This window comes from Homarus americanus, unplaced genomic scaffold (assembly GCF_018991925.1).
Source record: "Homarus americanus isolate GMGI-L3 unplaced genomic scaffold, GMGI_Hamer_2.0 scaffold25013, whole genome shotgun sequence".
NCBI lineage: Eukaryota > Metazoa > Arthropoda > Malacostraca > Decapoda > Nephropidae > Homarus > Homarus americanus.
The window spans coordinates 6270593-6296085 of record NW_024722158.1 but is presented as its reverse complement, the minus strand read 5'-3'; the positions used below and the strand labels follow the sequence as shown (position 1 = coordinate 6296085).

Here is a 25493-nt window from a genome sequence, read left to right as displayed (position 1 = left end):
CACACACACACACACACACACACACACACACACACACACACACACACACACACACATACACACACACATCCCTTCAGGTGTCCCCCAATTACTGCAGGATGATAAAAAAAAAACAATATCCAGACGTGTTTTTTCCCAATCATTCGGTATCACACGTATTTTTCCCCCCCTCTGGTGAGCCATTAATTGAGGACCCGTGTGTGAATAGCTGCTGGAATGGATTTTCTATAAGCAAAATATTCCCGGAGAATAAGAGACGAAACCGAGGATAAATTCTTTAAAAAAAAACATCAATACAGTGTGAGGATCTGAGTTTAATGTTGTAAAGAATGTTGTAAGGAATGTTGCCGTTTCCTTCTTTAATGTTGTGTAATGTTGATTTGGTTCGTATATGCAGGATGTGGTGGTATACCTTACTGAGGCTGATACGAGGTGGTGGAGGGCGAGGAGGGAAGGCTTAGCGTTCGTCCTCGCCTCCATCGACAGCAAGGAGGAGAGGGATTGGAGGAGGGATTGCAGGAGGAGGAGGAGGCGGAGGAGGATAATAATGTTCATCCTCGCCTCCATCGACAACAAGAGACAAGGAGAGAAGGGAGAGAGAAAGACAGACGACAGAGAGACAGTATCGCCCCTCCTCGCCCCTCCTCGCCCCTCCTCGTCCCTTCACCGACGACAAAACTCATTTACCTCCTTGGTGAGGGGTGGGGTGGGGTGGGGGGGGGTAACCCGTTCATTTATCTCACAGGACACAACACTGGAATAAGAGGCGAACATTACTCACACACGGCGACATATAACCCCGACAGGGACGCCTTTGACTCCTAATCACTCCTCTAACACCCGGACTTATATCCAATCTTAACCAATCAGCTAATCGTTTTTTTTTTTAGATTACAAGTTTATAACAGTCGATCACTCTGAAGAAGATTGCTGTCAATTTTCCTCACAAAGACTTCCCCTAGTAAGAGCCGAGGGGGTGGGGGTAGGGGGGTGGGGTAGGGGGTGGGGTAGGGGGGGTGGGGGGTGGGGGTGAGGAGGCAGACGACAGGGCGTTAAAAAAATAGAAGAATTTAATCCCCAGACATTTTCTCCAATAACGGAGCTGTTTGTAGCCACACTTAAAGTCTGTCACTTCTAAAATCGGGGAGTTTCCAGCAAGCAACCAAGTGACGTCTCGTATATCCACCTTAGTGCGTTGTTTTTACTCGTGTGTGTGTGTGTGTGTGTGTGTGTGTGTGTGTGTGTGTGTGTGTGTGTGTGTGTGTGTGTGTGTGTGTGTGTGTCGCTATTACCGCCTAAGATACTGGATTGGTGTACTGTAACTGTATGTCTCTCTGTTTAATCTTTTAGTGGTGTTGACTTTAGAACAAGCACACACACACACACACACACACACACACACACACACACACACACACACACACACACACACACACACACACACACACACACACACAGCGCGGTGATAGATTATAGGATCATGTCAAATTTTGTGAGATTTATTGATCGTGTATATAGTTGTCGACGAGATCCCCTTCCTTACTACTCCTCCTCCTCCTCCTTCTCCTCTCTACCCATCACCTCGTCTTTCATCGTCTTCCCCCTTTTCCTCATCGTCAACTTTCCCCCCTTCTCTCTCTCTCTCCATTTTTTCCCTCCTCTGCCCCTCGTCATTTCCTCCTCATGCCCTCATTCCCCACACACTCCTCCGGGTCATTATCACTCAACATTGGCGACTGAGATTTATTGGTGCTCAAATGGTCCTTAAGTGTAAGAGAGAGAGAGAGAGAGAGAGAGAGAGAGAGAGAGAGAGAGCATTTTGATATACAGTACTTTCAATTTTTTGGTGTGTGTGTGTGTGTGTGTGTGTGTGTGTGTGTGTGTGTGTGTGTGTGTGTGTGTGTGTGATGTGTGTGTGTGTGTGTGTGTGTGTGTACGCGTCTATAAATCCACACCTCTCCTCCTCCTCCACACAAACCTCGCCAGTGACAAGATCTGGCTTCGTTTCCCTGGCCGGATGGAACCTTGAGTCGAGTCCTTTGCTTTCGATCTACGCCATTAACGTCTGGGTCTAGCCGGATGCAAATCGATTAATGGACCATGTACCGGTTTTGGTGGGGGGGGGTGTTAGCCTGTGCGGTTGGTGAGGCTGTCCAATATTGGTGGGTTTTCATTGGGCAGCGAGTTCCAGTGTTCTGCCCCCAGGAAGGACAAAGGTCAGTGGATGGGAACTAACACTCGGAGGTCTTTCACAGTGTATTATCGAGTGTAGTCTGGTAAACCTTCACCCAAAAATTTTATTCCTAGGATGATGTAGACTATTTCTCTTGTCCTTCCTTGAGAAAAAAATATATAACCCGTGAAGATTGGAAACCCCAGCTTATTTCGTCTTAAGATTAACCTAACCTCACCAACCTAACAAGCCTCTTTGACCTTGTTGCACGTAAGATTTGTCAATAACTGTGACAAGTATGTAAAGGTCAATCATAATCATCGTCATTTGAAACTTTTGAAATACCATTCGTCTTGTGTGTGTGTGTGTGTGTGTGTGTGTGTGTGTGGTGATTGTTTATGTACCTTGTTCAGTGTTACGGTATAGTGTGTGTTTACCTGGGTCATTATTATGGTAGTGTGTGATTAGTGCCTATTTACCTGGGTCAGTGTTAAGGTAGTAGACTGTCGTGCTTACTCACCTGATTCGGTCTTAATTATGGTAGTATGGTAGCATTTACTCACCTGGGTCAGTGTTAGATAGGTTAATTATGGTAGTATGGTAGCATTTACTCACCTGGGTCAGTGTTAGATAGGTTAATTATGGTAGTATGGTAGCATTTACTCACCTGGGTCAGTGTTAGATAGGTTAATTATGGTAGTATAGACTTACCTGTGTTATTACCCGTCATGGTACAGTAGAATGGTAACATCCACTCACCTGGTTCAGGGTTGCCAAGACTGGTGTTAGCAGGACATAAGGAGACTAGCAGTGTTGCCAAGTGGAGGATGAGCAGGTGTAGTGTTGCCAGCTGCATGATTGGAGGCTGAGGTTTAGGTCAGCTGTGAAGCACCATCACTCTCATCTCATTCTCGAGGCATATCTCTCTCTCTCCCTCTCACTCACAGGGCATCTCTATCTTTCTCTCTGTCTCTCACTTAGTCCTTCTCTCTCTCACTTTGTTGATTTATCTACAAAGACACAATTTTCTCTTTTTTCTTCACTGTCGGTTGGTTTATTTTATTTGTTTTTTGTAATTATTGGTTTATTATTGTCACTTTAGTCTGTATTGTTTATCATTTATTCCTTATTATTTTTTTCTCAATCAGAGTTAATTGGCAGGTACACTTTACATCACCTGTATGGACGATAATTTATTCTACTAGTTAGTCCATTACTGAATAAATTCCCGTGTATGTATATATATATATATATAGTTCATCACAGTTCACTAATTTTAATACATTCCTGTGGTGTTCAATTAACTGTATATTGTCTCGGTATGAACAATTTCACTCTTGTTTAGTTTCTGTCTTTGTTCAACTGTTCATTGTGGGATTTTTTAATTATTTTTTTGTGAGGGGGGGGGGGGTATTGCATCCTGGTTTTTTTGTGTTCTTGTTTTAGAAATGTTTTTGTTTTGGCGGCTGGGCTATCACATCACTGTTTAATTGGTCCGTTGTTTTCCTTCATGAACACCGTATTGCGACTTTTTTGTGTTCTACTGAAATATTACATTGTTATATTATGGTTGTATATATATCATTGTTATTTGTTTTTGTTATATATAATTATGTTGTGTGTTGTCCTTTGTTGTTCTTCTGTGTTCTATGATGTTATTGGGTTATTGTTTTTCGTGTGTGTGTGTGTGTGTTTGTTCTACAGTCAGAGTGTTGTTTTAGTGTCACAGTGATTCAACACGTCACTTAACCCAGCTCCTTTCTGTGCCTCATAGCTCATAGAGTGAGTGGTTCTTCTATGCCATTAACTGTCTATGTACCATATTATCACGTGGCACTGTCTGTCTTCTCGTGGATGAGTGGAATGACCGTCACACCACAATAGTTATGTCTCTCTCCACGCCATTAAGACCCTGATGGTGCCGCAGGTAGGTCATGCCATAAAATTCCTGTCCTGGGGTCGCTGCTCACTGCACATAAAACTCCTGCCGATGAAAACAAAATAAGTCATGGGCGGTAAATCGACAGTAAACAGGCAGAAAGACAAAGTTGTTTACATATATTTAGGGTCACCTGAAGTTTACACACCCAAGGGTTTAGGTAGTTAGATGGAGACAGGAGAGAGACAGATAGATACAGAGACATAAACAGATAAGAAAGACAGATGCAAGGAGACATATTTGACATACAGATGAGGAAGAGACACACAGACATACAAAGAGACACATAAACAGACAGAGAGAGAGACACAAACGAGGAAGAGAGACAGACAGACAGACACAGACAGACGAGAAAGAGACAGACAGACACAGACAGACGAGAAAGAGACAGACAGAGACACAGACAGACGAGAAAGAGACAGAGACACAGACAGACAGACAGACAGGAGGTGTGCCAGGAGGGAGTAAATCAATTATTACTGTTTCCTCCTAACAGAATTAGCCGCGTCCTCTGTCTTACACATGGTGGCTCGCTCTATACACACACACACACACACACACACACACACACACACACACACACACACAAACATACACATATACAGAGATACAGACAAGGATACGCACACATACTGGTATATAGACACACACACACACACACACGCGCGCGCGGACAGGTAGATAAAACAGACAAATACCCACAGAGAGAGAGATTCCAGTACAACTTATGAAAAAATATGAATTTAATCTCAGATTGTCGTTCCTAGATGTAATTGTTGTTGCTGTTTTTTCTTTGTCTCTCTCTCCTTGTGACTTGTTTTTTCCCCTTCCTGTGTCTTATTTTCCCCGTCTTTTTTTCCTACCTGGGTCTTGTTTTGTTTTTTCCCTGTGTCTTGGTCTTTCCCCCCTATATCTTGTATTTTTTCCCTCAGTGCCTCGGGTTTAATAATCGTGTCTCGGGTTTTTTCCCTAACCCTGTCCCCGGAACAGCATCTAATCTTAACTTATTCACCCGCGGGAAGAATCATATTTAAAAACAAACTCAATATTTATACCAGGTAATATTAACAGTAAAGTGACTCCTAAGTCTGTTTAATCTAGTTCTCAGTGACAGAGAGAGAGTGGTATTAGAATCCTTTTGTTGTTTATAGACGAAGAAGATGGCAGTCGGTGTCGATCTTCTTTTGTTTTGTTGTTTATAGACGAAGAGGATGGCAGTCGGTGTCGATCTTCTTTTGTTTTTTATATAAATTTCTGGATATTTAAAGTGAATTGGATTCCTATGCGATGATATTTTGTTATGTTATTTGGGTGGAGGAGGTGGTGGTGGTGGGGTCCATCTCTCAGTTCTCTGGGGTCCGTCTCACATCTCTCTGGGGTCCATCTCTCAGTTCTCTGGGGTCCGTCTCACATCTCTCTGGGGCCCGTCTCGCATCTCTCTGGCCCCCGCTCCACCGTCCTCCTACTCCTCCCTCTGGGTCGGCCCTCTGCTGCAGTCATCCATCCTCCTCTCAGTTCAGGAGTCTTTAATGTTAGTCCATTTGTTGTTGCTTTTACAGCGAGGTGTAGCCATCAGGGTAAGCGGACTGGCGTAAAGACCTCTGGGATGCTAGGTGCTATACAGATGTACAAAAGAACACGTGACAACCTCTTAAAACAGAGTGAAACCTAACCTAACCTTATCTTATCTAACTGAACCTGACCTGACCTGACCTAACCTAACTTTGGTTGACGGAGTGACCAAACACAGTTGACCTGGTTTAGTATGTGGCTTAGCACTGTTTACTCCGACTATCGTGTGAAGGAGAAGGTAATCGACTCCACTAGAACATGTTTTTAACTCTGAAGGGATTCGACTCTTTTTTTTTCCACGTGGATAACTTACCTAACCTAACCTAACCTAACCTAACGTAACTAACGAACGAGCGAACGAAAGAATCATTAACGAACGAACTTACTTGACAGCACGACTCGAGAACAAAAACAGATACAGAGTTAACACTCTCTCTCTCTCTCTCTCACACACACACACACATAAAAGCTGCACCTCACACACACATACACACACAACACCAAAACACATTGGTTGGAAAAAAAACCAGATTTATTTCAGAATATTACCATCTCTTGCCTTTTTAACAAGCGTAATCCGCCTTTATCGCGGTAATATAGTAATTCTTTGGTGTTGTTACAACCTGAGGGAAAATTCACAACATCAACATCATAACTTTCTTTGTTATTTTTGTTGTGGTTGACATGTTGTTTGCCAGAAATCCACACACACAATCTTGAAATCCACATATATACTTTTGGAATCCACATATATACCAGTATAATATCTCCACCAATCCTCATTTACACCAACGATAAGCAAATCCACTGAATCCTTACGTAGTGTGGTGGAAAAGATGTAAAATTGGACTTTTTTTTTAACCTTTCTTACTTTTTTTGTAGAGTAAACGCCTTATCTTCTTTCATTTTCTCTCTTTCTTTCACTTCTTGTTGCTCTGTCTCTTTTTTCTTATTCTTTCTCGTTTTATTTGATATCTTGTTCTCTTTTTTGTAACCTCTTCATGTTTTTCTTTCTTTCTTTCTTCAACTCCACCTTCAACCTCAAATGACTATGTAAAAAAAAAGAATCCAAAATTAAGGAATAGAAATTGACCCTCAACTCTATAGTCTCTAATCATTATCAACCAGCTTGTGCCTTCTACTCACAGACAGACAGACAGACACAGACAGACAGGTGATCTCGTTCTAGGTTGTCATACGTCATCTGTTTGGATTTCCACGGTAGGGGGGGGGGGTGTCATAATAAACGAGAATATATGTTGACAAGGGAAGGTTTGGTAATTTGGTAATTTGGTAGTTAAGGAAAAAATTGAGGAAAGAGGGTGGAGGATTTGTGCACACTTCGTTGGTGTCTCGTTCGTGTGGGGGCAGTTGTGGTGGCAGTTCTATATACAGGGTTATGCAAAATAAAAAAAAAGTGACCAGGGTTTAATTGGTTAGTTATTAAAATGGGTAATTTTTTTTGGGCATGTTTTTGAGTGGCACTGTATGTTGTTTCTATATGTGTGATTTAATTTTTGTTTGTCAGATATATGTCGTCAGTAGGAGTAGTAGTAGTAGTAATATTAATAGTAGTAGTAGTAGTAGCGTAGTAGTAATAGTAGTAGTCGTAGTAATAATAGCAGTAGCATATTTTGTGTTAGGCAAATTTCCCAAAGTTTGTCCTGTGTAAATCTGTAAAACTCCGCTGTGCTGGGGCGTATATACAGTATATATATATATATAGCGGGTCATATTAACGTCATTACACCGGGAAAGGTTTACAAAATGAGTTATATAAAGCAACTCTTTGTCTAATATCCTCCACCATTATTATGAAAACTTTGTATAGTGTATGGTGTATTTTTTGAAGACTTTTATTATTTTTATCTCTATTTCTCTCTCGGATTACTTTTTTTCTATCTTTCTCTCTCACTCTCTCTCTCTCTCTCTCTCAACGTTAATATCTCCTTTCTCTCTTTCTTTCTTCCTTCCTTCCTTCCTCTCAATGCGAAAAGACACACACAGACACACACACACACACAGACACACACACACACAGACACACACACACCCAAAGGTCTCATTATTACTTCTGAACCCAAACAAACACGAGTTGTATAATTTCTTCAACACAGACGTGGGAACAGGACACCGTGAACTCAGATGTACCCAAAAATAATTAATCAAATGCAGTTAAAAATAAAGTTAATTTTTTTTTTTACAGGAGTATTCTGTTTCCAAACCCGATGCTTTTTTTTGTCAACACGGCGACTGTGGGTTTCCCGTGGACGATAGAACATGGGGGGAAACTTGATTTAATTTTTCCATGGTAACTTTAAACTCTCGGTCGAATACATGAAAACAAAAATGAAGGGAAAAAATAATCAGTGTGGTTGGAAATAATCACAGTGATTGAAGAGTAAAGGGAAAATTTCGGTTTTTTTAATAATTGATTGAAAGCAGCTTGATGGAAAGTCTTTAGTCATTATACCACATACCCACATACTCTCGTACCCACATACTCAACATACCCACATACCCAACATACCCACATACCCAACATATCCACATACCCTCATACCTACATACTCACTTACCCTCATACTCTCATACCCTCATACCCCCATTCCCCACATACCCACATACCCACATACCCTCATACCCCATATAACCACATACCCTCATACCCTCATACCCTCATACCCTCATACCCCATATATCCACATACCTCTCACCCACATACCCTCATACCCACATATCCACACACCCTCATACCCCCATAACCTCATTCTTACATACCCCTATACCCACATACCCTAATACCCACATGCCCTCGTGACAGCTTCTGGGAGGAGATAAAAAGAACTTGACATATCACTTCAGAAACCACAAGTCAAGACAATAATTTGATGTAAGCTGCTTAACTTTTTCCTCTCGCCTTCTTGCAACACCGTGAAGAGTATTTTAAAGGCATCTTGCACAACTTAAATGGCTCTGGAAATTAATAGTGACGTCGGGGGTCTTGTTTACACTATTGGGTCTTGTTTATGCGGTCTGGGGTCTTGTTTACACGGTCTGGGGTCTTGTTTATATGGTCTGGGATCTTGTTTACATGTGGGGTCTTGTTTATATGTTCTGGGGTCTTGTTTATATTGTTTGGGGGTCGTGTTTATATGGTCTGGGGTCTTGTTTACACGGTCTGGGGTGTTTTAGATGAGTGTGTAAGGGGCAGGGGGACTGTGTATGTGTGTGTGTGCGTGTATGGGGAGAGGAGGGGGAATCTGTTTGTGTGTGTGTGTGTGTGTGTGTCCAAAGTCGTTTGCATAATAATTAAGGATTTTTTTCAAGTCATTTACATAAACTACCTTTGTGTTTACTGATGATTTCTTGATATTAATTACATAATCACGAAAACAAAAACAGAGTTGAACGAAGCAGAAAACTTTGCCCCCCAGAATTATATAGGCCTATTGTACATGCCTATGGAACCTATTTTTCGCTTTTCAGTATCATCTTGTGGAAATCAATTAAGCAATATAAGAATACAGGTAAAATAATGTTTATCTTTAGAAAATGGAAAGAGATTAATAGATGAAATATTCCTCTCTACTGGCAAAGGAAAGTGTTTGACTAGTGCTTGCTACCAGTGTTGACATTTCGTGTGTAAAACATTGCAACCAAATGGAAAACAAATTGATAGAAACTCTGGCCTGCTCCAATATGCATAGAAATAACCGTGGTGGGAATAACACGGTGGTAGTAGACAGTAACGTGGGGTGATTTTCTCTTAGTTGAAGTGTAATATCGTGTGGGTTAAGGGATTGGTTGGTGAGATATATTGCTCGAGGAACAGATCGAGAGTTGGTGCAAGATGATCCCTGTACCGGTCCCATGAGGAAGGAGGAGAAAGACCATTGACCAGATTGATTTGTGGAATGGGAATTTGCACAATATTCCAAGGATTCGTGGTTCGGTGGTTCGTTGGTTTGGGGTTCGTTGGTATGGGTTCGTTGGTTTGGGGTTCGTTGGTTTGGGGGTTCGTTGGTTTGGGGGTTCGTTGGTTTGGGGTTCGTTGGTTCGGAGGTTCATTGGTGCATAGGAAATTTTCGATAACGTTACGTAACCTAACCTAACTTAACCCCTCCTAGGTAGCGTTAGGGTGTTTAAGTATCAGAAGAACCAAGTTGGGGTGCCTAATGTTAAGGTGATCCGTCCAAACTTGTCATTACGTGTAAAGAGTCGAGGAAGGTGACAAGCCTAAAGTCTGTTGAGCTGTAAAACAAAAACATAAAAAATCCCCTTTGATATATAATTCAAGATGCATTATAATACATCTTGTTTATAATTACCAGGGGTCCATTTTGGTTAATTTAGTTCAATTAAGAAACTCTTGTTAATTAACGACCCAAAAGGCTTTATAACACGAAGAAAATTTGGAAATGCCGACGTGTTTATTTTGTGTTTAGTGTTACGAGAATTTGTGGGTTCCTCCTTGATGGTGTTTTCGTTTAGGTTGTGTAAAGAGCAAACAAAAAACACTGAACTTGTTTGTAGCGAGAGATTAATGCAGAGCCTAAATTAGACTCCTTGGTGATTAGTTAATACCTAGAAAATGAAACCTTGCACTCAGACACAGCAGAAGAGAAAAAGATGTTAAGAATTAGTTTTAAGGCGTTGTATTTAGAAGTCTTTTTTTGCCTTGACTGTGTTGGCATCGATGGGGGGGGGGGGTGGCTGGCTGCTGGTGTGAAGAGACCCCACAAATATTTGACACTAAGGCAGTGAAGATGTGTCGGACACCCAAAGTCTAGAGTGCAAGATTATCATTTTTACGAGAATTTTTAAAGGAATATATATTTTTTTCTCTTTGATTCATCGTAGGACTTCCTGATTTATGCTGGATAATAAACGTTATTTATTGGACAGACCCCAAACAGGAGTAAAAAAAAACAATGCTTAGGTAACTCTCGGCATCGCGATACATCTATACATATGAAAACCCTTAAAAAAAATCGTATCCTCACTAGTTTAACTTTTTTATCTCTCTCTCTCTCTCTCTCTCTCTCTCTCTCTCTCTCTCTCTCTCTCTCTCTCTCTCTCTCTCTCTCTCTCTCTTCTCTCTCTCTCTCTCTCTCTCTCTCTCTCTCTCTCTCTCTCTCTCTCTCTCTCTCTCTCTCTCTCTCTCTCTCCTTGTTGGTTGACCTACTCCCCGTGGAATTGAAGGGCAGCCATCGATGAAATATTCTCCCCAACCATTCCTGTCACTGACCATCATACTTAACTCTAGCCTTTTACGTGTTGGTTTCCCCGTTACGGTTGAGAGGCGCTTGACGCTCGCTGGCCAACACAGACTAGAACATGTGAAAAAGATCGAATATTGCCTTTGCGACCATTCACGCTAAGGGGGAGTGGGGGGGAGGTAATGGAGATAAGGAAAAAAAAAAAGATAGATAAAAGAATGATTGGATTTAACACCATCGATAGACTAAAAAGTTAACACCCTTGCAAAATCTCAAATGATAATACGCTTCTGTTTATGCCGATGAAGGAGAGAGGAAGAAATTATCGTTGCCTGGGGTGTACAAGAAATTATCGCTGCCTGGGGTGTATTTTACGACTGTGTATTTCACACTTTGAGTAACAGACACAGGCGAATGAGTCACGTCTTGTGTTGTTTTTTTCTGTGATTAGGTTTATTTTACTGTATGTTTTTGAAGGAGTTGTCCGGGTGGTTTAATATTGGTGTGGTTTAAGATTTTGGTGGTTTAGTATAATTGATGTTACTTGGTTTTTGTGTGTGTGTTTATTTTTGGGGGGGTTAGTGTGTTTGTTTATTGGGGGTTTAGTGAAGAGTTTTTTTTTTAGGTTTTTTAGTTAGAGTTGTATGAATGGTTTAGTAAAAGTTGTATAATTTTCTTGGGTTTAATTAGTTGTATTTTTAGATATAGTTGAATAATTTTGTTTTGGTTTAGTTTATGATTAATTCAACTATAACACAACTGTAATTAAACCAGAGAAAATAGAGTTGATTGATGGATGGACGAACGGACGGACGGACTGATTGACTGACTGACTGACTGACTGATGAAGATGACCCGAAAATATGTAGAATGGTGGGCCGTGGTCGCCAACCCTTAGGCTCGAGGACACTTTTAATTAATGCTTCAAGATACTTATCGATTCATAATTTACTCGGGCGTTAATGATGAGATAAAAAGGTTAATAAGCCTTAGATCCTCCTCGTGTTTAAGATGGCCAAGCTAACTAGAGCAATTAAGAGCAATATTTCTGGAGCATTGTTAAGACATACGGCGTCATTAGTACTGGATTATTATTTAAAACTATGATCTATGTTGTAAAAATCTTTCGACTCATATTTCTTGTGAGGTTTTTCTCTCTCCTCCACCCCCCTCCTCCTGCTGCGTTTTAGTGTGATTTATCCCAGAGATTAAACCAAAACTAAGCGAGTTAAAATAAAATTAAAACAAAATAAAACAAAATTAAAACAAAATCAAGCAAAATAAAACAAAATTAAAACAAAATAAAACAAATTAAAACAAAATTAAAACAAGACAAAGCAATGTAAAACAAAATTAAAACAAAACAAAACAAAACAAAACCAAAAAAAAAAAAAAAAAAAAAAGCTGAGAGATATTGCTTTTAGGAGAAAATATTTGAGGTTGAAAGGTGAATTTGTCCTAGGCAGAGTCCAGCCCCCACTGAGACCCTGTTGTCCCTGATCCTACGACCGCCCACCTGCAACACTGCCTGTTCTCTCTCTCTCTCTCTCTCTCTCTCTCTCTCTCTCTCTCTCTCTCTCTCTCTCTCTCTCTCTCTCTCTTTCTTTTGAGTGTGTGTGTGTGAGCGTTACGTGAAGTTAACTATCCATGAGAGATATGTACAAGTAGTGTTAAAATATACATTGTTATACAGGTGATATTAAATTATACATTAAATTGATACATGCATGATATCGGGTTATACATAAAGTTAAATATAGATACTGATGAATTATGCATAGTTATATAGAGATACTGACGAATTATGCATAGTTATATAATATCAACATCTTGGCACAGACTAGTGTTAAGTGTGGTGTGTGGGCTCTCAGGCTGTAAGGACGGTCCATTGATCAAATAAGCTGAGATTTCCTCCTCTATCATCCCACCATTGTTCCTGTGGCAAGAAGATGTCAGAAGGTGTCAAAATGTGCTATGAGGTGTAAGAAGATGTCAGAAGGTGTCAGAAGATGTCAGAATGTGTCAGAAGATGTCAGAATGTGTCAGAAGATGTCAGAAGGTGTCAGAAGATGTCAGAATGTGTCAGAAGATGTCAGAATGTGTCAGGTGTCAGAATGTTTCAGAAGGTGTCAGAATGTGTCAGAAGATGTCAGAATGTGTCAGGTGTCAGAATGTTTCAGAAGGTGTCAGAATGTGTCAGAAGATGTCAGAATGTGTCAGGTGTCAGAATGTGTCAGAAGGTGTCAGAATGTGCTATGAAGTGTCAGAAGGTGTCGGAAGGTGTACGGAAGAGTCGTCAAAACTGGATCACTTGAGGGAACATTCACGATTCTCGGTGTTCATTGTACTCCTGTGTCTCTATTACAGCGTCGACGTCTTCCAGTACAGCGTCGACGTCTTGTAGTACAGCGTCGACGTCTTGTAGTACAGCGTCGACGTCTTGTAGTACAGCGTCGACGTCTTGTAGTACAGCGTCGACGTCTTGTAGTACAGCGTCGACGTCTTGTAGTACAGCGTCGACGTCTTGTAGTACAGCGTCGACGTCTTGTAGTACAGCGTCGACGTCTTGTAGTACAGCGTCGACGTCTTGTAGTACAGCGTCGACGTCTTGTAGTACAACGTCGACGTCTTGTAGTACAGCGTCGACGTCTTGTAGTACAGCGTCGACGTCGCCCATAAATCCTGGCAATCTGGGCGTCTTATGGTACGTCGACATCTTTAGCTATCGACGTCTTGTAGTACAAGCGTCGACGTCTTCCTAGTACAGCCATCGACGTCTCATCAGTACAGCGTCGACGTCTTAGCGAAAATAACGTCGACATCTTCTAGCGCGTCGGCGACTTTGTAGTAGCGTCGACGTCTTGTAGTACAGCGTCGACGTCTTGTAGTACAACGTCGACGTCTTGTAATACAACGTCGACGTCTTCTAGTACAGCGTCGACGTCTTCTAGTACAGCGTCGACGTCTTCCAGTACAGCGTCGACGTCTTCTAGTACAGCGTCGACGTCTTGTAGTGCAGCGTCGACGTCTTCCAGTACAGCGTCGACGTCTTCTAGTACAGCGTCGACGTCTTGTAGTACAGCGTCGACGTCTGTAGTACAGCGTCGACGTCTTGTAGTACAGCGTCGACGTCTTCCAGTACAGCGTCGACGTCTTGTTCTTCAGGATTTACAGAAGGCTGGGACGCTGGATTTGACTTAACCTAACCTAACCTAACCTAACCACAGATATACGAGGCGGTCTTAAAACTTAATATGATACGTCCTACCATTTGCCCTTTGACATTCTGCAGATTTGTAAAGTGAACTGAATTTATTTTACGATAAGTCTTTTGTTTTGAATGAGTTCTAACAAAATTACATTCAGTATAAAAAGAGTAAATTTAAATCACCCTGACAAGCATTATATTGAACCTCATTAAAGAAAAACTTAATGAGAACGTGTCGAAAGGCGATGTGAGACCGAGCATATCAGTAGACCAGGTGAAGACATGTTTGACACCACCCATCACTTTATTAACTGTTCCTACACGGTGGCTGGAAATAGACCCTCATCTCCAAGGTGTTGTAGCTATTATGTCTTTAAGGGACCGTCAAGCTTATGTCTCTCAGTTTCACGAATTAAATTATTACTTTTACCGGATTTTAAGTAGTGATGATTGGCTGGATTATCTACTATGAACTCCCGGTAAAATAACTTCGACTTATTCCCTTGTGTTACTGGCCAGTTTGTTGGTGGTGGTGGTGGTGGTGGTGGTGTGGTAGTAGTGGTGGTGAGTAGTGGTGTAAGGGTGTGGCTGGGGTGGAGGAAGGTTGGGGTAATGGTGGTGGTGTAGGGGTGGCTGGGGTGGAGGGAAGGTTGGGGTAGTGGGGGGTGGGACTAGGGTTGGAATGGCTGGAGAAATGGTGGTGGAGGGAGAGACTGGTGTAGTGGGGAGAACTATGGGGGGGGGAAGGTGGTGGGGAGAACTAGGGGTGGGAGTAGCTGGGGGAGGTGGGTGTCATGTCCCAGTTTTCCTGCACGACGTATGGGGGGAATAAATTGATAAAGTTTAAATTAATTAGTTTAACTGTGGTAACTCAGCCCGTCGTCAGCACCAAGGTTAGATTAGATGAACAGTTCTATTATATGGTGTTACCTGTTCTGCAGTCTGATAAATGATTGAAAAGGTAAACAAACAGAATATTTTGTGGATTACTTTAGGATAATACACACCGATGCTAACCTAACCTAACCTATCCTAACCTAACCTAACCTAGCCAAATTTAACCTCACTCCTCTTCAGTTGCAATAAACTGGGGTGCATAATATACAGTCGCAATAAGCTGGGGGTACTTAATCACCAGGTGAAATAAGCTGGGTGGATGGGGGAGCTAATCCTCATATAATCCGGTAAACCTCCCTCACGGCACGCGGCTAAATATCCGGTTTAAAAAATCCATCAATTTAGTCGTGAAAGTCAGTCACTAATACACGCAGGTAAAATATACATGGTCATTACTTTACGAGCATCCATAGACCATTTACCAACAATATACAGGTATACTGAACACACCTGGGCGGGGCACAGGTGACACAGTATAACAGGTATGATAATCCTCGGTGGAATTGATTGTTAAGTATTTTATCCTGAGAGCTTTGAGGACATACAGTACGTTGTGGGTTAGTGTAACCTGGATGGTAATTAAGGGTTTAGTCAAGGGAGGGATGGTGGTAGTGTGAGGAAGAACTCTTGATGGCTTGTTCAGTGTTGGTGTTAGTGGTGGTGGTGATAATAATACTAATAATAACAGTAATAATAAATTGATACTACTACTACTATTACTATTACTACTACTACTACTACTACTACTACTAATACTAATAATAATAATAGTAAAATAATGATAATGATCCTACCACAACAACAACAACAACAACTAATAAATAATAATAATAATAGTCAATCTTATTAAATTGTTATAGATAGGATAAATTAACTTACAAAATCAGTGAAGAAAAAAATCAACACAACAAAAATAATCAGATATCTTACAGAGCAGCATTAGAAAATATTTATCCAAAACGAGAATGTCACTTTATACCACTTAAACGGCGCAATAATGTGCCCCCACACGTTACAGCTCTGTATCAGCCCGACCACTGGTTTAATTAACCTTTAGTTCAGATTCCACATTTTTTAGCTTGAATAAATTAAATCTGGATAGTTTTTTTGTTAATCGGTGTAAAATAATAAATTGTGTTTGTCATCAGTCAACTGTACGGAGAGTTATGAAGGCTGGTTTATGTAAATGACCGATAAATGGTTTTTGTTTGCAAATAGTAAATCACTAAAGTAAATTAATCACTTGGGGATTTATCTTTTCTCTAATTTTTTTACGATTTGATGAGGTGGAGCGTATTGTATCGTGGTGCTGTCCTTCTGTGTGTGTGTGTGTGTGTGTGTGTGTGTGTGTGTGTGTGTGTGTGTGTGTGTGTGTGTGTGTGTGTGTGTGTGTGTGTGTGTGTGTGTGTGTGTGTGTGTGTGTGTGTCTCTGTCTATGTCTCTGTTTATGTATGTATGTATGTATATGTATGTATGTATGTATGTATACATGTATGTATGTATGTATGCATGTATGTATATGCATTATGTATGGATATGTATGTATGTATGTATGTATATGTATGTAGCAATGTATATGTATGTATGTATGTATATATGTATGTATGTATGTATGCATTTATGTATGTATGTATGTCATTACCAAACACACACACAACACACACACACACACACACAACACACACACACACACACACACACACACACACACTGACTCACCTATATCGTGCCAACTTTTGAAGCCTAAATATGACACCTTAAAGACGCCATTAAATTCTCTCACTGAAGGTTGACTGAGCCTACCTGGCCAAATAAGACCATTAAATTCTGAATCATATTTATGGAGACAGACAGACAGACAGGCAGACAGGCAGACAGACAGGCAGACAGGCAGACAGACAGGCAGACAAGACAAGACAGACATGACATACAGACAGACAAAGACAGACAGATTACTTGAGGTATAAAGAAAAATGTTGGAAATAAATACAATGTTTTAACTATTTTCTTGTGTTTATCTTGTTAACTCGATCTAACGGACTAACCTTATAACGGACTTGGATCTAACGGACTAACCTTATAACGGACTTGGATCTAACGGACTAACCTTATAACGGACTTGGATCTAACGGACTAACCTTATAACGGACTTGGACCTAACGGACTAACCTTATAAAGTGATAACAAAAATAAAATAAAAACCTGTCGAAAAAACACAAAAGTATTACAATGCCGTAGTGGATTATGTGTTTGTTTGTGTTTGTTTTGTTTTGTTTTTGTGTTTGTTTTTGTGTTTGTATTTGTTTGTTTTTGTTTTTATTTTTGTTTCTTCCCTTCCACTCCCCTGGGCTTTCACAAAAACTAGTTGAGCTTAACGATCTAATCTGTGTATTAGCTGATTCACCATCGTTGGGGAGGGGAGGGGGGAGGGAGGAGGAGAGAGGCGGTGAGGAGGGCTGTGTGGGGGGTGAGGGGAGGGTGGGGAGGGGGCTGTGTGGGGGTGGGGGAGGGAGGGAGAGTGGGGAGGGGGGGCTGTGGGGGGTGAGGGGGAGGGGAGGGGAGGGGAGGGGAAGGGGGCGATTACCTTACCATTATATAAAACCACTGTGTTAAAAGTCACGCAAACATTAAATACACAACAGTTCTTAGTTTAATTACAAGTCATTTAATCCTTGATAATTATCCTTCGTTATTTGAATTACAATCCAATTACACGTCCAAATTACCCATGTTTATTTTAATTACAAGACATTGGTTTTGATTTATCTCTTTTGACTTCATATTTTATTGTCTTATTAGAGCGGATTATCTGAGGCTCGCAAAGAATTATTGAATGATTTTAGGTGTCAGGTATCCTGCAGTTGCAATATAATGAAGTTTAGTTGGTATTGCAATTGCACACCTGAGATTAGGGTCAGGTCTGCCGTTAATGGTGGAAGTGTCTGAGGAAGGTGAACTAAAGTAATGAGGATTATTAATTAAGTTTACCTGGTTAATGTTCACCTGAGTGGCCATATCTAGAACACATGGGTAGATTAAGGGGGGGGGGGAGGTTAATCCGCCTTATAAAACATACAAGGTGATTTAAATACTTATGTCTTTGTATACGTTCAAGTGTACGAGTACATATCACTGTAATGTACTCAAACATGTGTACTCATAAGTGTACTACTAAAACATATTACGTATAGTGTGACAGGTCATTTAAATATTGTGGCCCCATACTTATTAAAAAGGAAATTTTTTTTTGACATTTTCAGAACCCTTTTTAAAACACGACACCCAAATTCCCCCTACCCAATCCACCCTTCTAATCCCCTCTATCCTCTCAAATTCCCCTTTTCAACCTCCCCTCTCCCCTACAAAAGTTCCCCCCTTTCGTAAAATATATATTAGCATTTTTTTACCAAGCATTTTCCAACAATTGTAACTCTTAACTCTTGTAAAAAAAAAAAAATAAATAAAAATAAAAATAAATTCACACCGAAAAATCTTTAAAAAAAAATCCGAAAATTTACGAATGAACGAAATTGTCAAAAGTATCCGACTCTTTGTTTATACTTTTAGGTGAGGATAAAAAGCGAGGTAGTAAGCCAGTAACACACTTAGGTAGAAGCTCACCTGGCCACAATAGGTTTATACTGTGTCGAGGTTTTGTTTTAGTTTGTGTTTTTTTTTTTGGTTTAATGCTATTTTCTTTTATTGATATGGACAGAATAGTGTTTGTGTTTTTTTCGTTTGGGTGATATTTTTTATTTAATAGAGCATCATCACTACTATCACTATCACCACTAGTCACCACCACCACCACCACACCACTCAGGAAACATCACAATATGAAGACGCCTTTAGGCCAAGGTCCATTAACCTAACACGAACGACACCAACAGGTAATTGATCCCACTTTATATGACACACCTGTGGACCCTAAAAGTGACAGTCTAATCCTTAACTGTTTTGATCTTTATTTAACTTTGACACAAGAGTCGAATTTGTTGGAGTGTGAACCTCGACTTGGTCCCGTTGCGTATTCATGAGACATCTTTTGAATATTTACTGTAGGTTTGATTCCATTCATGAGTCGAAGCTCCGGGGGTTTGGGTTTTGATATTCGAGCCTCCCGTGACCTTCCCCTACCCTCCCATGACCTTGCCTTCCCTCCCGTGACCTTGCCTTCCCTCCCGTGACCTTGCCTTCCCTCCCGTGACCTTCCCCTACCCTCCCATGACCTTCGCCCACCCCTCCCGTGACCTTACCCTCCTCCCCCTCCCTGTGACCCCCTCCCTCCCCCCACCCTCCCCCTCCCCCTCTAACCAAATCTCACCCACTAACCATGTCCCAACACACACACACACACACACACACACACACACACACACACACACACACACACACACACACACGCACACGCACACTCAGTAATTGCCTAAACACCTCAGTAGCTGAAAGCGAAGTGAACACATAACATCAACACATCTTTAAGAACAAACCACAAACAATAACAATAACATTCAAACAACAACAAGAACATCAACCAAGTCACTAAGAACAAACCACAAACAATAACATTCAAACAACAACAAGAACATCAACCAAGTCACTAAGAACAAACCACAAACAATAACATTCAAACAAGAACAAGAACAAATGAGAGAAGAACAAGAAGAACATCGGGTTTATTCAACAAAAGAAATACAAAAACGTCAACATTTAATATCAGAACTTGTCTCCTACCTGAGGTTTATTTATATATGTTTACTGAACGTCTCGCAGTGAAAGAGAAACACAAGTTGGTGAGGTATTTCTTTCCTTGAGAGAGAGAGAGAGAGGATGGTTGGATGGATAGACAGATAGATATATAGATATTGTATATTATATATATTTTTTTTTGCATTTTAAATTTTATTGAAGCTTCTAGTATGATTTATTCTATTCAAACTTTTTTATTAATTTATTTTTTCAGTTTAATCAAAAATTTTGCCTCAGTTTACGTATTGTGTTTCACGTGAAGACTCAGGTATTGTTGTTTTGACGTCATCGTTAATTACATTGTTCTCCTCTACTCCAGGTGTCTTTTTTTAATGTTATTTTTCTTATATATTTTTATAGTTTATGTTTAGGATGCTTTTGTTTCTCTTAATTTTCGTATTCTCTTACAACCAGATGACAAATATTGTTTTTGTTTTGCTGTTGTTGTTGCCAAAAGTCTGGGAGATATTTTGCAGTGTTACGTAGGCTTAGCTTAGATTAGGTTAGGTTTCTCTTTGTTATAAATCGGAATTAAAACACAAACCTGAATTATAAACAAAAAACAAATGAATAATTGCTTTTGTTTCCAATTGATGGACAGTTTTTATTATTCATTCTGAGTCAAACATGAAAAACAAACATAAAAAAGCACCGAGTGAATAGATTGTTTATTTACTAGCTGATGAACGTTGTAAAAACACACACACACACACACACACACACACACAGCATAACACAATGAAAAATCTAAGTTAAATTGACGTTAAAATCCAAATCGCATTATTTACAAACACTAACATTTAAATTACTTACCAGATATTGCAAAAATATTTCGACGGGAGTTTTGTCCATATTTACGTTACGACTTTATGCAATACTTTGTCTTTCAATTTTATAGTTTTAATAATTATAAACTTTTACTCATGTGGTTTAATATTACATAAACTGGTGGATATTAATTATACTTTTCATAATATTGGAAAAGTTTTATGTACTTTTTTATACCGTTGAAATGATATATAATTACGTTGCTATTTTTCTTGAGGATTTTTTTTAATATATATTTTCATGGGTTGAGTTCAAGGGGGGGGATCACGTGAAGATTAGACACCCTGTTTTTTTTAACCTGATGATTAACCTCTACTAATGCTATCTTGGGGGGTCAGGTCAGGTCAGGTCAGGTTAGGTTAATGAGACGGTAATTATATCTGTAATTAGCCAATACAAATTCATCCAGAGTAATTATTATTGAAGCTTTTAAGTCTCTGAGGACATAATTGTTTTGTTCTGTGGTATAGACGCGGTGTTGTATCGTGTGTATGTCTAGTATCAAGCGAATATCTTTAGTTATTACCCACAGAATGGCATCATTAAGCGTATTAGTTATATCGTGTTATCTGGTGTTGTTATCTGGTGTTGTTATCTGGTGTTGCTATCTGGTGTTATCATCTTCCTACAACATTATAAATAACTACTAAGTGTGATAATATAAGGAGTCTTATTATTTGTTGTAGATACGAAGCGGTAGGGACCCACTCAACCACTTGATGTCTTAATAACAACAACAACAATAATAATAACAATAACAACAACAATAATAATAATAATAATAATAATAATAATAATAATAATAATAATGATAATAATAATAATAATACTAATAATAATAATAATAATAATAATAATAATAATAATAATAATAATAATAATAATAATACACAAAAACTATAAAAATATCAAATACTATAAACATAATTAAATTAAATAATTCCACCTCACTGAATATTTTCCACTAAATATGTAAGACTTCCTGTGAGATAATCTGTGAACTAAGGGAAATATGTTTTAGGGTGTCTAATTTTAATGTGGCTCCTAATTTCTTTTACATACGAAGCCTTTATGGAAGTTTTTTTTAGCGTTCGTTGTTAGTCATGACCCTTAGTTGACGTCATGGCCCTTAGGTGACGTCATGGCCCTTAGGTGACGTCATGGCCCTTAGTTGACGTCATGGCCCTTAGGTGACGTCATGGCCCTTAGTTGACGTCATGACCCTTAGTTGACGTCATGACCCTTAGTTGACGTCATGGCCCTTAGGTGACGTCATGGCCCTTAGGTGACGTCACATTAGAGTCGGGGGAGGGGGGGCGAGGATAGTGTTACTCAGTATTATTCTCATGGTGTTTGGACGAGAGAAGGTGAGAGAGAGAGATATTGATTCCAAGGCGGTGGTGCTGATGTTTAGAGATAGTGAGGATGGTGGCGCTGATAAACAGCCCTGATAGACAGACAGATAGACACGCTCAGACAGGCAGACAGACAGACACACACACACAGACATGCGCAGACAGACAGACAGATAGACAAGTACAAACACACACACACACACACATAGAGATCTTTACAGTACAATACACAAACGTAAGTATAATATTTTGGATCACATGGAGATTAGTCCCAAGGCCTTATTTTCCTCTAAAGTAACCAAAGTTAACATAAGTTCCCGACCAACAAAACATATATATTTTTATTTATTTATTTTTATTTTGTGTGTGTGTGTGTGTGTGTGTGTGTGTGTGTGTGTGTGTGTGTGTGTGTGTGTGTGCGTGTGGCTAACTATTACAGAAGGTTACATCATTATATAACACTACGGATATCAACACTACAGTAGTTTAATGTAGTTGTTACGTCTGTTTACACCAGTTTGTGGAGGAGAGTTTTGTATTGGCGAAGTTAACTGAGTGAGTCATCAAGGCGAGCGTCGTGCGAGGAGAACTTTATAAAGAAATGACTTTGACACTATATAAAAGATATCTATCTATATAAAGTTTATCCATTCTATATCACAGCTTCATTTAAATAATATAAAGTTGTGGTAGAGATGTGTTAGGGTGTGTGCGTCTCTTGTGAGGTGCTGCACAAAAGGGAGGCCCATGATAACTTACATACACCGTCGTGGAGGCCCACTGAGAGAGGGGGGCGGGAGGTCACCGTGACGTGTGACATAATCTTGGTGGGAGTTACCTGGGGAGGGACACACACACACACACACAGACGGTATGTGAGCATTTCGTCACTCACCGTCACTTGGGAGTTACGGACGTGTTTAAACATGTGCTGTTTTTAGTATAAGTGACTCGTGGAATAGACTTGTTCCTGAGCTCAACTTTTAGGCTATGTAAGCTACGGTTATCTTAACTTGGTGATACTGAAGTACCGGCAAGTTGTGTCTCTTATCAGCACCAAACTGACCTAAGTGACTTAAGGTCTTGTTACCTCTAACTCCTTAACATCAATATTTATCACAAGTAATGAGTGTAACGAAAATTAGGGTTATCTCAAGTTTATATCAATATATATACATACATATATATATATATATATATATATATATATATATATATATATATATATATATATATATATATATATATATATATATATATATATATATATATATATATATATATATATATATTGAGATCTGATACAACAATGAAGGCAGCAGGCCAGCACTCCCCCCCACCACACACACCGCCACACACCTCGCCTCGCCTCGGAGAAGTGGGTCCCAGAGCGAGGATGTGCGTATCGTCGCTCCAGAGGCCAGGCAGACACTGAGGCCTGGGCTGGCTTGGAGTTGCAACTGCGCCCTCAACACCACAGCTCAGCACAGCTCTCCCACCGACTAAAACATCATCTTTCTTTTCGGCGTAAACTGTTCCCTTTGTGTTTACTAATCATACAGCTTCGTTTTATCCCGCCTCGGGTTTGGGGTGGTGAGATGCGTTCCGGGAATCGATAATCGTAATGAAAGTTCTGAGAACGACAAAAATACTTCACTTTTGTTGGAACATTTACGAGAAATTGACCATTAGTTGAGGAAAGTTTATCACACTCCTAAATTACAAGACTTTCATATGGCTTCTGTTTTGGCATCAACACTTTTATCTGTATTGTATTCAACAACAAAAAATGTCTTTGTATCAGTATCTGTAAACATGAGAGTTGTTAATACTACTGTCCTTTGTTTAATGTTTGTTTTATGGTATCATTAACACACACACACACACACACACACACACACACACACACACACACAAATCTTACAGGTTAATGCTCTTGTTGTTATCACAGTTGTTGTTAGTGATATGGTCATGGAAATGTCATGGAAAATATAATTATGATTTATATGGCAACTCTGTGATTGAGAAAATAAAACTACTTTCTCATTTGATTACTTTAGAAGAAATTGAAAATTTAGAATTCTTATAAAATTTCGGTAAATTGTGAGAAATCCTTCATCCAATATTGCTTTCTTTTACAGGGCGAGAAGTCATGACTTAACACAAGGCACTAAGAATAGTCTCAGGTAAGTACAAGTTTACCGGTTTAGAATTTTAACTCATTAACGTAACATTGATTGAGGTTATTAAATCTGCACATGTAAATTTAAAGGTAATGAACTGTTCAGTATTGCTGGTCCATAAACCACATATTTGTGATTTGTTGACCCGTGAGCCTCGATGTGTCAGGGGAGGATATTAGACATTTTCTCCCTGTTATACTGTATTGTACTAACACCTGCCCCGCCAGTGCTGGAAACGTATAACGGTGCCAACTTCAGGTAGTGAGACACACTGATGCTTATTCATTGTTCTGCTCTAGGGTCCAGTTCTACTAACACACATTTGTAGATGGTTAGTGTTTTTAGGTCACCTCAAGATGCCATGAAGACCAAGTGAAGGAACGGTGAGATTGTGTGATGGTGGAAGAACAAGAACTGAAACTGGTGACGTCAACATTGCTGTAACACCTCCTCCTAATACTCAAGGTAAATTATTTGTTTTTTGTTTCATAATTGTTGGTTGGGAGGATATATTCACTTAATAACTCGAAGTCTGGGTAGTTAAACGTTCTCAACCACCGTCATAGTCTTCACAATTTTACTAATCTATCTGTGAAAATTCTGTTAGTACCGCACATGTAATTTTTCTTATGCGCAAAAATCAACGGAATTTTTTAACTCAACGTTTTAAGAGGAACAGGTACGGGACACTGTGATCCGCCCAGCGTTTGTGGCTAGAGGAGATAACGCGAGCCTTACACCTACCGTCATTGTCGTAATTTATTTTAATTAGACACGTGATTTTGGGCTGCAGTTGTAACTTCATAAAGACCGTTTAAATCATCGTCCTCAAAGGGTCAAATCATCGTCCTCAAAGTGTTAAATCATTGTCCCCATAGGGTTAAGCCATCGTCCTCAAAGGGTTGCATCATCGTTCGGTAAGGGTTACATAATCGTCCTGTAAGGTTTAGGTAACACGTACAAATATAACAAAACAAACAAAATAACATACACAATAAATAATGTATTGACGCTAAATACTATTACTACTACTACTACTACTACTACTACTACTACTACTACTACTACTACTACTACTACTACTACTACTACTACTACTACCTGCCATTAGACCCTTGTTAATAATGTATTTACAATTAATTCCTAACTAGATTTACCTGAGGCAACACAGTGCTATACCGGAGCTCAGGTGTTGAATATTCCAAATGTAATCTAATCTTGTTGTATATTTCCTGAAGGTGTGCGAGTGAGTGTGTGGTGATTTACCTGACTGGTGGAGGTTTATGAAATTAGCCTTTGTTTACTGGTTGACGTTGGATGTTTTTATTTTATTTTTATTTTAATTTTTACGTGTTTTTACTGGATGA

At 39.7% G+C, this 25493-nt stretch overlaps 2 protein-coding genes across 2 annotated transcripts in view; both read right to left on the bottom strand.

The window, feature by feature from the left end:
• The window catches only part of LOC121862174 (hemicentin-1-like), a 61781-nt gene extending 38384 nt beyond the window's left edge, over positions 1–23397 (bottom strand). Inside the window, exons 1-2 of the mRNA XM_042360252.1 lie at positions 23303–23397; positions 2933–4157 (exon numbers count right to left, since the gene is read on the bottom strand). Of these exons, the coding sequence (XP_042216186.1) occupies positions 2933–3029 (97 nt within the window). The 5' untranslated portion in view covers positions 3030–4157; positions 23303–23397. The remainder of the gene's footprint in view (positions 1–2932; positions 4158–23302) is intronic.
• On the bottom strand, positions 13230–13622 carry LOC121862024. The gene has a single exon (XM_042359955.1). It carries the CDS (start codon positions 13620–13622, stop codon positions 13230–13232), a length of 393 nt encoding a protein of 130 aa, XP_042215889.1.
• Positions 23398–25493: the final 2096 nt, after the last annotated feature.